The 16055-nt window shown below is 42.6% G+C and overlaps 2 protein-coding genes across 2 annotated transcripts; both read left to right on the top strand.

Moving 5' to 3' along the window:
- The first annotated feature begins 6925 nt into the window (after positions 1-6925).
- On the top strand, positions 6926-8173 carry LOC140891773 (uncharacterized). Its single transcript, XM_073300410.1, has one exon. It carries the CDS (start codon positions 7030-7032, stop codon positions 8029-8031), a length of 1002 nt encoding a protein of 333 aa, XP_073156511.1. The 5' UTR covers positions 6926-7029; the 3' UTR covers positions 8032-8173.
- A 1259-nt stretch (positions 8174-9432) lies between these two features.
- On the top strand, positions 9433-12999 carry LOC140890120 (uncharacterized). Its single transcript, XM_073297878.1, has one exon. It carries the CDS (start codon positions 9433-9435, stop codon positions 12997-12999), a length of 3567 nt encoding a protein of 1188 aa, XP_073153979.1.
- The last annotated feature ends 3056 nt before the right edge of the window (positions 13000-16055 follow it).

Raw genomic sequence — 16055 nt, 5'->3', positions numbered from 1 at the left:
CCAAGGTGCTGAACTGAGCCAAAGTCAGGGACCAAAACGGCGTGACCAAGGTGGTGAATTGAGCCAAAGTCAGGGGCCAAAGCGGCGTGACCAAGGTGCTGAACTGAGCCAATGTCAGGGGCCAGAGAGGCGTGACCAAGGTGCTGAACAGAGCCAAAGTCAGGGGCCAAAGCGGCGTGACCAAGGTGCTGAACTGAGCCAAAGTAAGGGGCCAAAACGGCGTGACCAAGGTGGTGAACTGAGCCAAATTCAGGGGCCAAAGCGGTGTGACCAAGGTGCTGAACTAAGCCAAAGTCAGGGGCCAAAATGACGTGACTAAGGTGGTGAACTGAGCCAAAGTCAGGGGCCAAAACGGCGTGACCAAGGTGGTGAACTGAGCCAAAGTCAGGGGCCAAAGCAGCGTGACCAAGGTGCTGAACTGAGCCAAAGTCAAGGGCCAAAGCGGTGAGTGAGCTCTTGTTGAACCCCTGAGCTCAATATAAACAACTGATCCTAACATCTTTAGCTAACTTATGAGCCCACCTGCTAAGCTAGCTTCCTGTTGAAATAAGAGTAAGGGAGCTTTGTTGAGATCCCGGTCTTCAACATTACCGAACCAACCTTAGAACTGACGTTCTGAACTCGGGAGCGAGGGATCTTGGCCGAGCTCCCGAGCTGACCTGACAAGTCTGGAGAGGGTCCTTGGCCGAGCTCCCGAGCCAACCTGACAAACATGGAGAGGGTCTTTGGCCGAGCTCCCATGGCCGAACTCCCGAGCTGACCTGAAAAGTATGGCGAGGGTAATTGTCCGACCTTAGGTTTTATAATGAAAGCCTTTGAGCTTAGGGGTCACCGTGGAGCTGAGCTGTTCTCCTCCCGGGGTATCACAAGTCCCCCCCATCAAAAGTCAAATTGAGGTCAAAGACTCGAAATTCGCTAAGTTTTTAGTCTAATGTGACCCTAAGCAATCCCGAGCTGAGGTGCACAAGGGATCCCCGCTGCCGTTCTGACAAGACACGTAATGATGATGTTACAACGGTAACTTTTCGAGTTCTAGATGATCTGAGACCTCCACTTGAGAATGATTCGAGGTCCCAAAGTCAAAGTAATAACTAAAATAAAGCTCACTTGAGAATGATCCGAGGTCCCGAACGGAACATAATAAGCCCTGAAATAATGTTAACCCATGAAAATTAGCCGAGCTCCCGAATGGATCATAATAAGCGTTGAAATAATGCCAACACCTGAATATGAGTCGAGCTCTCGAGGTGAGCAAGGTAAGCACTAAAAACAATGCTAACAATTGTAGATAAGCTGAGCTCCCGAAGGAGAGCACAATAATGCTAAAACTTGTAGTCGAGCTGAGCTTCCAAGGGGAGCACAATAACCATTGAAAATAATGCTAACACTTGAAGACGAGCCGAGCTCCTGAAGTGAGCATAATAACCACTGAAAATAATGCTAACACTTTGCAGACGAGCCGAGCTCTTGAAGTGAGTATAATAACCACTGAAAATAATGCTAATACTTGCAGACGAGCCGAGCTCTTGAAGTGAGCATAATGGCCACTGAAAATAATTCCAACACTTGAAGATGAGGTGAGCTCTTGAACCGACCTAAAAAATGATGGGGGAGCTTGGCCGAGCTCCTGAGCTCCTTGGGCCGCGCTCCCGAGCTAACCTGGGATTGATATTGAGTAATCTGTCACCTTTACTAAAGCGTGAGCTGATCTGGTGAACTTAATATGCAGTAACCTATCAAAATGTTCAATTATGAACTGAGCTGAGCTGGTGAGCTCAATATGAAGTAGCCTGTCAAATTTGACAAGTATGAAACAAGCTGATCTGGTGATTATTGATGTGCTCAAGGATTTTGAACTGAACCAAGGTCAAGGGCCAAGGCGGCATGACCAAGGTACTGCTTGATATGCTTAAGCTTGCTGAACTGGTCCTAGGTCAGAGGCCAAGCGACGTGACCAAGGTGCTGAACTGAGCCTAGGTCAGGGGTCAAAGCGGTGTGACCAAGGTGCCGAACTGAGCCTAAGTCAAGGGCCAAAGTGGCGTGACCAAGGTTCTGAACTGAGCCAAAGTCAGGGGCCAAAGCTGCGCAACCAAGGTGCTGAATTGAGCCAAAGTTAGGGGCCAAAGCTGCGTGACCAAGGTGCTGAACTGAGCCAAAGTTAGGGGCCAAAACGGCGTGACCAAGGTGCTGAACTTAGACAATGTCAGGGGCCAAAGCGGCATGACCAAGGTGCTGAACTGAGCCAAAGTCAGGGGCCAAAGCGGCGTGACCAAGGTGCTTAACTGAGCCAAAGTAAGGGCCAAAACGGCGTGACCAAGGTCAAAGTCAGGGGCCAAAACGGCGTGATCAAGGTGGTGAACTGAGCCAAAGTCAGGGGCCAAAACGGCGTGACCAAGGTGTTGAACTGAGCCAAAGTCAGGGACCAAAACGGCATGACCAAGGTGGTGAATTGAGCCAAAGTCAGGGGCCAAAGCGGCGTGACCAAGGTGCTGAATTGAGCCAATGTCAGGGGCCAAAGAGGCATGACCAAGGTGCTGAACAGAGCCAAAGTCAGGGGCCAAAGCGGCGTGAACAAGGTGGTGAACTGAGCCAAAGTAAAGGACCAAAACGGCGTGACCAAGTTGGTGAACTGATCCAAATTCAGGGGCCAAAGCGGCATGACCAAGGTAATGACGTAACCAAGGTGCTGAGCTGAGCCAAAGTCAGGGGCCAAAACGGCGTGACCAAGGTGGTGAACTGAGCCAAAGTCAGGGGCCAAAGCAGCGTGACCAAGGTGCTGAACTGAGCCAAAGTCAGGGGCCAAAGCGGGGTGACCAAGATGGTGTTTGGTGTACTCATATTGATATTCATGGAAAAGTCTTTGCTTATAAGCGAAAATAAAATTTCTTTTGAATGAAATACATCTTAAGAGATAATTAAAACTGCAACAATTAAGAGTAATATTTGTGCAAATTATAAGCATTTCATGGCCTCTTGTCTTTTGCCATTCGAGTCATATAAGTAATATGCATCCGAGCTGAGCCTCTCCACAACCTTGAATGACCCTTCCCATTTAGGATCGAGCTTTACCACACTTACCTCCTGAACTCTTCTGAGCACCAAATCTCCCACCTGAAATCCCTTTCTGCGCACTCAACAATTATAGGTCTGAGCTATCATGCTCGTGTATGCTTTCATTCTGATGGCAACAGCTTACAGAAAGAGGTACGTAAGGATAAGGTCCCTTAGCCCTGTTTGGCTCCTCTGCAGCCCGCTTTATTCCTACTTCCACCTTTCCTTATGCCTTCATTTCAGACTTGCTATCTGCCTTCTTTGCCTCTATGCGTCCTCCAAATTCACATACTTCTCAGCTCGACTAAGGAGCTCATCATAAGTCAAAGGAGGCTTCTTAACCAAGGATTTAAAAAACTCTCCTCCCCTCAATCCTTGAGTGAAAGAGTTCACCAAGGTGTCAACAGTGACAGCCGGTACTTCCAGAGCTGCTGTATTGAAGCGCTGGACATACTCCCTCAAGGGCTCCACCTAGGATTGCTTCAGATTAAACAAACTAAGAGAAGTCTTCAAATATTTTTTTTACTTCTCGCAAGTTGGTGTAAAAAGGCTGAATTGAAGTCGTTGAAACTCCGGATGCTACCAGGCTATAAGAGGTTGAACCATTGCTGAGCTGACCTTACTAGAGTAGTGAGAAAGACCCTACATTTAATTGCATCCAAATATCTATGCAACAGGGCTGCATTTTCAAATCTCCCCAAAATGTTCCTCTGGATCTGAGCTCCCATCATATTCCCCTATGGTGGGCTGCTTAAAATTTGCAAGGCGTTCTTCATCTAGAATAGCCCGATCGAAAGGGCTTTCCCTCTGTATAGGCCCAGGCCGACCTCCGACTTGCCGACCCAATCTCTTTATCTCCTCCCACACCGCATCCATTTGGTTTGGCTGACCTCCGGGTGGAGGGGGAGGAGGTGGTTGATTCTGACCCATGACCTTTTGCACCATTTGAGTGATGAACTGGCTGAGCTGATCTACAATCATGTCCGCCACATTCCCTCCTCCTCCTCTTCCTCTTGCTCGTCCTGACATATCTACTCCTTAGCTTAAAATTCCCATAGACGGCGCCAATTTATATACCTCAATAAAGTGATCTCCTTGGATGAGCTAACGAAACTCCTCTAATGAATGATGAGCTGCTGCTGACTTGAAACCACGAACAAGAGTGTTAAGGGGGGCCGGAAGGTGTTCTGGCGTATCCCCTCCGACGCTCAAGTCAGATGCTATGATAGCGAAATATAGAGAGTGGTGTGTGCACTCAAGTGAAAAATTGGAATCCTAATAATGAGAGTGAACCTGGTATTTATAGGAGAAGACTCCGAATTTGGCTCTTACTTTCCTTATCAAGAACCCAAGAATCTCGGGATCACAATCCCGAATATCTAAGCTGAGATCTCGCCTAAATCTTGTCCGACAAAGGAAATATTGATACGCTTAATCTGAGCTGAACTGCCATCACCAGGACACTATATTGCTGCCCTTTAAGGAGTAATAGGGAGTAGTGAGTGAGCTGCTACTGAACTCCCACCATTCTGCTGAATCGAGCTCCCAAATAGAGATGGTGAGTGAGCTCTTGCTGAACCCCTGAGCTCAACATAAACAACTGATCCTAACATCTTTAGCTAACTTATTGAGATTGATGAGCCCACCTGCTAAGCTAGCTTCCTGTTGAAATAAGAGTAAGAGAGCTTTGCTGAGCTCCCGGTCTTCAACATTACCGAGCCAACCTTACAACTGACGTTCTGAACTCGGCAGCAAGGGATCTTGGCCGAGCTCCCGAGCCGACCTGACAAGTATGGAGAGGGTCCTTGGCCGAGCTCCCATGACCGAGCTCCCGAGCTGACCTGACAAGTATGGCGAGGGTACTTGGCCGACCTTAGGTTTCATAATGAAAGCCTCTGAGCTTAGGGTCACCGAGGAGCTGAGCTGTTCTCCTCTCGGGGTATCACAATATATATATTATTTCATGTCAATATTCGTAAGAAAAATTTTCAAATAAATTTGAAATAATTTTTCCAAGTAACAAACATACAGTACCTAGCAGTTAAATTATTTTTGGCACTCTTTCAAACTTAGACCTGAGACGATGAACTGACTCGACTCATATCAAGTTTAGGTCTATTCACGTGTATCACATTGCAACTTTTATTTTACATGCATCGTAATTATAAATTTGACAAATACTATAACTTTTACATGTAACAATATTATAAGGATTAAGGAATTTGTTATAGATATGGGTGATCACAGTACAGTTTTGGATTTGAAAATATTTTTTAATCTCGATTTTTTTAATGTAAAAGTAGATTTGCGGTTTTCGGACTGTTTTGTGCGACAATAAGGTAATTAATTCTTATGAAGAAAGAGTAATCAACAATTTACATACAAAATATAAATTAACAATAAAATAGAACCAAAATTTAAGTTGATATAATGATATTAAATGAACTTAAAATTTCTTTAAACCAAAAATAAAGTTCACAATCGAGAAAAAATAATGAATTATTTGATAGTGAAAGTAGTCATGAGAAATTAGGTTTTATTCAATAGTTAATTTTTTTCATATACATCTTTTGGATTAATAAAATATTTTTGAAAAGGATTTTTTGCCTTTGATCTCCAATTTTTTTCTATGTGCAGGAGTCATGACTCATGGGGTTTAGCCCACAGGATACTACCCTACGGGTGATGTGTAATTCCATGATTGGTCAAAATTAGTGGGTCCCACGTGGGGCCCACTAATTTTGACCAATCATGGAATTACACATCACCCGCAGGGTAGTATCCTGCGGGCGGCATGTACTAAACCCCATGGGTTGAGTAGATGCTATCTGCAGTATAGTGCCCTGCGGGTGTGAGGCCCACTAATTTTGACCAATCATGAAATTACACATCATCCGCAGGGTAGTATCCTGCGGGCAACATGTACTAAACCCCATGGGTTGAGTAGATGCTACCCGCAGGATAGTGCCCTGCGGGTGACGTGGCGGCTCATGATTAGTTAAAATTAGTGGGCCCCACGTGGAACCCATTAATTTTAACCAATCATGGAATTACACATCACCCGCAGGATAGTGCCCGTAAGCTTTTACTATCAAAATTATTATTATTGGCACTAATTCCATAAGCTTATCATGATAGTGGGCCACGTGGAACCCATTAATTCCATTAGTGAGCCCACGTGGAACCCATTAATTTTACTATCAAAATTATTATTATCAGGATATTAATGGGCACTCATGGAAAGGAGGATAACAAAATTATCGAAAAATGAAATATCATTAATGATTTAATGTTTAATTCCCAAGTTTCGTTTACTATATTTAATTTTTATTTTGTAACATCATTAATTATTATTATTATTATTATTATTATTATTATCAAAACTGGGGCAAAATTTGTTTCTAAATCTAATGAACTTTTTTGAGTTTTATTTACTTGTTTTTTTTAAATATAGAATTATTTGATCGCCTCTGGTTACGGAGAATGTTGGACAAGATGTTTTTCCAATAAAATTTCCAATTTGAAGTAAAAAAAAATGGACTAATACCCAATGTGCTGTTGAGTTTTTTCATATACCGACAAAATTACCATTCATTCATGTATTGTTTGTATTAATGCATAATGTGGATGAATTACATATGTATACACACAAAGATCTCGGTTAAATATATGTATATATTTTTTAAAAAATCTTGGTTATATCGCAAACAATTTAATTGACCCTCCTCACTTTTGTTTAAAAATTAATATTTTTGGTCGAAAAGGACCTTGTAGAGGTTAAATAAAAACGATAAGCTTGCCAATAATATAAAAAGGGCAAGAATGACATTTCAAAGAAAAGAATGTGTAAAAGTCCAGAAAAATCTCGTCAAAGTCTCCCTATCCCTTAGATCCACACGTTGAAGCTCTCCGTCTATATTGCGCCAATTGATCTTCTTCAACCCATTTCACCAGATTTTGCGCTGAATCAAAGAATCCATGGACACAGAACAAGAAGAACTCCAGTTTCTTGGATTCTTCGGCATACTTCGCGAATCATACAACATAGTTAACTCATGGAGGAAGATTTTCAGCCAAGTCATGCTAGCTTTGATTCTCCCTCTTTCTTTCATCTACTTAGCTCAAATCCAGATCATCCAACTCCTTATAGCCAAGATCTCAACCAACGAGGAGACCCTCGAGAGAACTCCGGAGGGCTCTCGTTCCTACGACAGTATCTCCAGCCTCATCTCCTCCGAATGGACTGAGATTATCTTGTTCAAGATTGGGTATTTGCTCTTTTTCTTGATTCTTGCGCTTCTCTCTACATCTGCGGTGGTTTACACCATCGCATGTATCTACACCGGCAAAGACCTCACCTTTGGGAAAGTGATGAGTGTTGTTCCCAAGGTTTGGAAGAGGCTGATGGTGACTTTCTTGTGCAATTTCGCCATTGTCTTTGCGTATAATGTTGTAGCTGTAGTTATAGCGGTCCTTGTAATCATTATTCTGCAACCTGGTGCAAGTGTTGGGGGAGTATTACTCTTCTTTTACTTGATCGTATATTCTATTGGGTTGTTTTATATTAACATGATATGGCAGCTAGCGAGTGTGGTCTCTGTTTTGGAAGAAAGTTATGGCCTAAATGCGATGGCAAAAAGCCGATCTTTGATCAAGGGGAAAATGGGTGTTTGTGTGGCGATTTTCTTTGTGTTAGGCCTGTGCCTTGTTGGAGTTGAGGCAGTATTCAAGATTCTTGTGGTGCTGGCTTACGAAAAAGGGGTTGGTTATAGAGTTGGATTGGGGATTGGTTGTTTGAGCTTGATGTCGATTCTGATGCTGTTTGCTCTCGTTGCGCAGACGATTATATACTTTGTTTGTAAATCGTATCATCACGAGAACATCGATAAGTCGGCCTTGGCGAATCATCTTGAGGAGTATCTCGGGGAGTATGTTCCTTTGAGATCCAAGGATGTACAGATGGAGCACTTTGAAGTTTGATCGATCATTTTTTTGTGGTGTCATTCCTTTGGATTCTGTGTAATCTTGTATTATGTGTTGGAAACAAATGTTTTGGCCTTTGCGATTCATGAGTTAATATATTATCATATTCATCTCGTTAATGTATTAATCTTCCAAATTGTGTCCTGTCTCCGGCTAGCAAGTAATAATGTATAATTGCGTTGTCACCTCAAAATGCGAACTGTCTGGAAAACAGATTTTGAAATCCCTGAAGTTTAAGGTTATATGCAATCTATCTTCATGGTGTAATTGTAAACCTCTTCTTTTATGGGGAGATGTTTGGGTTCGATCCGAGTTTGTCATTATATATATGTAGACTTATCCTAAAGGTCGTATCTTCGAGGTGTAAACCTCTTCTAAAATGGAGAGATGTTTGGGTTGGATCCGAGTACATCATTGTGTGGATTTGTCCAAGAACACGTTGCTGTTGTACATAGAAAATTTAATGTTGGATATATGAACCCATTATTTAAAACTAAATAATGTGAATGGTGGAGATGAAGCCCAAGCAGAATTTATTAGTCGGCAGTTGGTATCATTACAATTTGATCCAGAAAATCTATGGAGGGGAGGTACTGGGTACCGCAAGAAAGTCTAATTACATACCAGCAGACGACGCACACACGCATATGATAAATGAATATTTATAGATTTTGATGTCTCTAAAAAATATACGAGTCTAACCCGACCCGAGCCCAATAGTCCATATTTTTGAAAATATACTTTGAAGCCCATTTAATCTTATTTTATGAAAGTCCCAGTCTGAAATTGCCCTGTTAAGGAATATAATCATAATCATAAATTCATGGGCTTGAGGCCCAACTGGTATGGTTGGAGCCCGACCCGAGCCCAGGAAGAGCCCAATATCTGGAACCTTCCAGTACTCTCGGACACATGAAGATTTGCAACAAATAAGGACAATATCTTATGAATCAAAGATTTGATATTATCTTTAAGTTGATGTTAGAGTCCTACTTGATCAAGGCTCCTACCCGAGTAGAGTCCTATTCTAACACCTGTTCTACCTTGATAAGGTAACCTACCCCTCCAAGCGCCTATAAATACAAGTATGGTTCATGATTTATGGATTCATATCTTATATTCACTTCTTGTTCACACACTCACGCACACATATTTTCTTGTTATTAATTTTTGTCAAGCTCTTTCACTTTTGAGCACTGACTTAGGCATCAAATGGGTCACGCCGAAACACCTTCGGCGCCCCCTAATTTAGCTTCTGTCTGTGCAGAACTCCCTCTTGCCCGACCCGACCCGCTTTGTGGAGGATTTGGAGATTCGCTCTACCAGACCAAACCCGGAGAAAAATTTCGACATCATCAATTGGCGCCGTCTGTGGGAATTTGAAAAGAAAGAGTTGAGATGGCTGGATTGAATAGAGTAAACGCACAAATAGAACAACTAGTTGCTGCCGCTGTTGAAAGGGCTATGGCTGCAAGGGCGGGAGCTAATCCCCCTCCCCCACCACCAGATCAGAACGGGCAATTGGAGGAGATCAAGAAATTGAAAGAAGAGATGGAGCTCTTGAAGAAGAAGCAGTTCGGATATCTAGCCACGCCAGTCCGGAATATTCCCTTTTCCGCCGAGATACTGGAGTCTGAACTCCCTAAAAACTTTAAGTTCCCTCACGTTGGGGAATATGATGGAAAAGGGGATCTGGAAGAGCACCTATCTCATTTCGAGAATGCTGCATTGTTGCACAAATATTCCGACCCTATCAAGTGTCGGGTCTTCCTCAATACTTTGATAGGACCAGCTCAACAATGGTTCAACCTATTACGCCCAGGGGATATCAAGGATTTCAAGGATTTCAGCAAGGCTTTCCTACACCATTTTGCTAGTAGTAAAAAGCATCCCACCACTACTCTCAGCCTTTTCGCTATCAAACAGCAAGGTCAAGAAGATTTGCGAGTATATATTCGTCGATTTAGTGCTCTGGCCCTTGAAGTACCTACTGCTACTACTGATCTGCTCATCAGCACCTTCACCCAAGGACTTACTACAGGGGATTTTCTTAAATCCTTGATCAAAAAACCGTCGTCTACATACGATGAACTGCTTGCTCGGGCCGAAAAATATGTGAATTTAGAGGAGATACAAGTTTTTCGGTTAAATAGTGGGATGGACAGACCACCCAGCCCGAAGAGCACCAGGATCCCTAACATATCACGGAAGATGGGGCCATCTCCCCGACCCGAAATCCTAGGGCAATTCACATCCTTCACCCCTTTAAGGATGGATAAAACTCAGGCCATGCGAATATGTGAAGAAAAGAGACTTCTACAGAGACCTCCATGGAGTGAGCAGGGGCCCCGCAGACCAAAATCTGATAAGTATTGTGACTTTCACAATGAGTATGGGCACAATACTAATGATTGTCGTCAGCTGGAGCAAGAGATTGAGAGAATAATTCAACAGGAGCCAGGGATGAAGGATAGGTTGGCACGACAAAAAGGAGGATACCCCTCGAATAAGAGGAGTCACGAAGGCCCCGATCATTATGCATCAAGACCCCGACCTGGGCCGCCACAGGGAAATTTCCAGCGCCCGAATCAAAATCAACCTGGGAATAACCAAGGACCACCCCCTCCCACAAAAGGAGTCATCAACATGATATCTGGGGGACCGACTGATGGAGATTCAAATAGGGCAAGGAAGACAAACAGTCGAAAATTGAGCAACATAGAGATAGCCGACCAGGTGGTTAGGACAGGCCCGACCCTTTCCTTTGGCCCGGGTGATCTTAAAGGCTTGTCAGATACTACTCATAATGACGCACTGTTTATTCGAGCTCTAGTTGCCAATTACGATGTGGCCCGGATTTTTGTGGATTTCGGGAGCTCGATCAATGTACTATTCCAAGAGACAATAAATCAGATGGATTTGGGAGAATATAAAGTAGAACCAGTGGTGACGTCCTTGTTCGGGTTCACAGGTCATGCCATCCGACCTACTGTATTGATCAATTTGCCACTCACTTTGGGCAAGGACCGTACTAGTAAAACACGGATTGTCAGCTTTATTATCGTGGATGCACCATCAGCATACAACGTTATCTTGGGAAGACCAGCCATGACTACATTCATGGCCGTGGCTTCAGCACTATATCAAAAGATCAAATTTCCTGTGGGTAATGAAGTGGGCGAGGTTCAAGGAGATCAGAAGATTTCTCGAAAGTGCTACGTAGAAGAGGTACGGATAGAACAAAAAGCAGTCAAAATTAATCATGATGATCGACTCGGGTCTTTAGGTCGGGAACAAGTAAATTTGTTGGAAGAATATACCCCTCTTACTGCCGAAGAAGAGTGCGAAGAATTTTTGATTTGCCCTCCGACCGGGTCGGTCAAGGTGGCTCGGACACTAGAAGCCTCTCTTAAAGAGCAATTAATACAATGTCTGATGGAGAACAAATACGCCTTCGCATGGTCCGTATCTGATCTCTTGGGAGTACGGAGAGAAGTAATGGAGCATAGGCTAAATGTTATACGGGACTATCTCCCCATTATTCAAAAGAAAAGACACTTCGGGCCTGAAAAAGATGTTGTGATTCAAGGACAAGTTGAGGAACTTTTGAAAGCCGGACACATTCAAGAAGTATATTTTCCGACCTGGTTATCAAATATAGTACTGGTACCCAAGTCTTCGGGCAAGTGGCGAATGTGCGTGGATTTTCGTGATCTGAACAAAGCATGTTCAAAGGATTTTCATCCCTTGCCCCGAATAGACCAGCTGGTAGATTCTACATCCGGGCACGAGTTGTTGTGCTTCCTGGACGCCTATCAGGGGTATCATCAAATCCCCTTAGCCAAGGAAGATCAAAATAAAGTGAGTTTTGTCACTTCCACAGGGACTTATTGCTACGTAGTTATGCCCTTTGGGCTCAAGAATGCTGGGGCCACTTATCAAAGATTAATGGACAAAGTGTTCAAACAACAGATAGACAAAAATATTGAAGTGTACGTGGATGACATTCTGGTCAAGACCCGAACAGCTAAACAAATCATTACCGACCTGACTCAAACATTCCAGACATTGCGTGATTATCGACTAAAGTTAAATCCGAGCAAGTGTACATTTGGTGTTCAAACCGGGAAATTTCTGGGGTACATGGTCACCAGGAGAGGAATTGAAGCTAACCCGGAAAAAAATCAGGCCATTATCTCTATGGAGTCACCCAAGAACATTCAGGAAGTCCAACGGCTGTCAGGAAGGATTGCCGCACTGGCGCGGTTCATCTCAAGATCGGGGGACAAAAGCTTTATTTTCTTCAAAGAACTTAGAAAAACTAAAAACTTTGAGTGGGATGAACAAAGCGAAAAACCTTTTCAAGAGTTGAAAACATATCTAAAAAAGCTACCCGTGTTGAACAAACCAGTACAGGGAGAAGAGCTCTTTGTGTATCTAGCTGTCACACCCCGAGATGCTAGCTCGATCCTAGTCAGGAAGGATGGGGTGAATCATCTACCTGTCTATTTTGTCAGTCATGCCTTGAAAGGAGCAGAGCTTAACTACATGACACAAGAAAATTTAGCTCTGGCCCTCGTCACTACAACCAGAAAGCTAAGGCCCTATTTCCTCTCTCATCCAATCACTGTTCTTACCAACAGCGCCTTGGGAAAAATTGCGGCCAACCCAGATGCATCGGGAAGATTGATCAAGTGGATTACAGAGTTAAGTGAGTATGACATAAAGTTTGAGCCCCGAACTGCTATCAAAGCTCAAGCCCTAGCTGATTTCTTAGCAGAGACTGTCCAGTTAGAACAAGAAGACCAGTGGAAGATATTTGTAGATGGATCATCTTGTCAAACAGGGAGCGGGATCGGGATTGTGATATTATCACCTTGGGATGAGGAAACCAACATCTCAATAAGGTCGGATTTTCGAGATCTAATAATGAAGAAGAATATAAAGCACTCTTGCTCGGACTAAAGGCTGCTCGGAATCTCGGTATATCCAAAGCTACCCTTTATTCGGATTCACAATTGGCCATACAACAGAGTAAGGGGAAGTTTGAAACCAAGAATGAAAATATGATAAAATATGCCCAAGCATTGGACAAAGCCAAGGAAGATTTTACCAAACTCGCTATGGAATTGATCCCGAGAACTGAAAATACAAAGGCAGATCACTTGGCCTGTCTTGCAAGTTCCGTTGGAGAACCATCCGATCCCAGATTGAAGGGAAAAGAGATGGTATCTCAACTTGAAAGCCTAGATGACATAATAGCGGACGTACTAGAAGGATATGGAGATATGACATACACAAATACCTGACCAAGAATGAGCTCCCGAACGACAGTAAGAAGGCTCGGGAAATTAAAAGAAGAGCCTTACGTTTTGTGATGGTTGATAGAATACTTTTCAAGAGGTCATTCTCCCAACCTCTTCTCAAGTATCTTGGCCCGTACGAGGCTAATTATGTCCTACAAAAAATACATGAAGGTTGTTGTGGAAATCACTTGGGTAGTATAGCCTTAGCTCGGAAGGCTCTGCTGGCCGGGTTTTTCTGGCCCACCATGAAGAAGGACGCATCTCCCCTTGTCAACTCATGTTATAATTGCCGGAGGCATGCTAACTTACAATGGAAGCCCGCGGAGTTTATGAGGGCAGTAGTAGCCGCCTGTCCTTTCGATCAATGGGGAATGGACATTGTTGGACCATTCCCAGTTAGTACGGGTCAGAGAAAATTTTTGTTAGTAGCTGTCGATTACTTTTCAAAGTGGGTCGAGGCTGAACCCTTGGCAAAAATCACAGAAAAGGAAGTGCTAAATTTCTTGTGAAAAAATATTGTTTGTCGGTTTGGAATACCGCGCAGGCTCATATCGAACAATGGAAGACAATTCTGTGGCTCTAAGGTCCAAGCTTGGTGTAAACAGATGAAAATTGAACAAATTTTTACATCTGTTGTCTATCCTCAAGGGAATGGACAAGTGAAGGTTACTAACAGAACTATTGTGCAAACACTTAAGACCAGGTTAGATTCAGCAAGGGGAAAATGGGTGGATGAACTTCCATCTGTCTTATGGTCTTACCGAACCACAACAAGGTCAGGAACGAATGAGACACCCTACAATATGGTGTACGGGACTGAGGCAGTCCTTCCTGCCGAGATTGGACAAGAAAGTGCTCGGATAATAGCCTACGGCCCTAACAACAATGAGCTAAGAGCAATGGACTTGGATCTAGTGGAAGAAAGTCGAGCTAGAGCATCGCTCAGGCTAATAGCTTATCGTAAGAGAATGACCCGAGACTATAACAAAAAGGTTTATCCCTGAACTTTTCAAGAGGGAGACTTGGTTATGGGAAAAATTCAACACCATGGAGAGAGAGGGAAGATGGATGCAAAGTATGAAGGACCCTTCAAGGTGATAGGGAAGGCAGGAGTGACCGCTTATTATTTGGAAGACGCCCAAGGAAAGAGACGGAAAAGGCCATGGAATGCTCAACACTTGAAGAAGTATTACTCTTAGAGTCTCGACCAGATTTGGGGAATTACTCGACCTCTTAGGAGTAATGGGTTGTGAGTTATTTTGTTATTCTTGTTTTTAAATTTGATAGTAGTAATAGTCCTTTTGTTATTTCTTAATTTTTGAGATTTATGTTGGAAACTACTTATGAGAAAACGACATATTTTTGTCAAACACCACGCCATTCGTGGTCAAAATTAAAGCCCGACCAGCTCGGCACTCACCACGCCATTCGTGGTCAAATTAAAGCCCGACTAGCTCGGCACTCACCACGCCATTCATGGTCAAATTAAAGCCCGACCAGCTCGGCACTCACCACGCCATTCGTGGTCAAAATTAAAGCCCGACCAGCTCGGCACTCACCACGCCATTCGTGGTCAAATTAAAGTCCGACCAGCTCGGCACTCACCACGCCATTCGTGGTCAAATTAAAGCCCGACCAGCTCAGCATTTACCACACAACTTATGGCCGGCATTTCACACCAAAATTTTGTTAAATTCCCAGCTCGGGAATCAATATTATACTTGACAAAATTTTGTTAAATTTCCAGCTCGGGAATCAGTATTATACTTGACAAAATTTTGTTAAATTCACAGCTCGGGAATCAATATTATACTTGACAAAATTTTGTTAAATTCACAGCTCGGGAATCAATATTATACTTGACAAAATTTTGTTAAATTTCCAGCTCGGGAATCAATATTATACTTACAAAATTTTGTTAAATTTCCAGCTCGGGAATCAATATTATACTTGACAAAATTTTGTTAAATTTCCAGCTCGAGAATCAATATTATACTTGACAAAATTTTGTAAAATTCCCAGCTCGGGAATCAATATTATACTTGACAAAAGTTTTTTAAATTTCCAGCTCGTGAATCAATATTATACTTGAAAAATTTTTGTTAAATTCCCAGCTCGGGAATCAATATTATACTTGACAAAATTTTGTTAAATTCCCAGCTCGGGAATAAATATTATACTTGACAAAATTTTGTTAAATTTCCAGCTCGGAAATCAATATTATACTTAAAAAATTTTGTTAAATTTCCAGCTCGGGAATCAATATTATACTTAAAAAATTTTGTTAAATTTTCAGCTCGGGAATCAATATTATACTTGACAAAATTTTGTTAAATTCCCAGCTCGGGAATCAATATTATACTTGAAAAAATTTTGTTAAATTCCCAGCTCGGGAATCAATATTATACTTGACAAAATTTTGTTAAATTCCCAGCTCGGGAATCAATATTATACTTGACAAAATTTTGTTAAATTCCCAGCTTGGGAATCAATATTATACTTGACAAAATTTTGTTAAATTCCCAACTCGGGAATCAATATTATACTTGACAAAATTTTGTTAAATTTCCAGCTCGGGAATCAATATTATACTTGGAAAAATTTTAAACAATTCATGCACCCAACATGGGTCATCCATTCATAATTAACAAATAATACGGAACAAATTAGAAACCAAAAAGAAGACCGCACATGGTCTTAAAGTGGAACTTGTTT

This window comes from Henckelia pumila, chromosome 3 (genome assembly GCF_033568475.1).
Source record: "Henckelia pumila isolate YLH828 chromosome 3, ASM3356847v2, whole genome shotgun sequence".
Taxonomy (NCBI): Eukaryota; Viridiplantae; Streptophyta; class Magnoliopsida; order Lamiales; family Gesneriaceae; genus Henckelia; species Henckelia pumila.
Note: the sequence above shows the minus strand (reverse complement) of the source record. Positions and strands in the feature narration are given on the sequence as shown.

Coding starts and splice junctions, on each gene's coding strand:
- LOC140890120 (XM_073297878.1), top strand. CDS start 9,433: ATGGCTGGATTGAATAGAGTAAACGCACAAATAGAACAACTAGTTGCT.
- LOC140891773 (XM_073300410.1), top strand. CDS start 7,030: ATGGACACAGAACAAGAAGAACTCCAGTTTCTTGGATTCTTCGGCATA.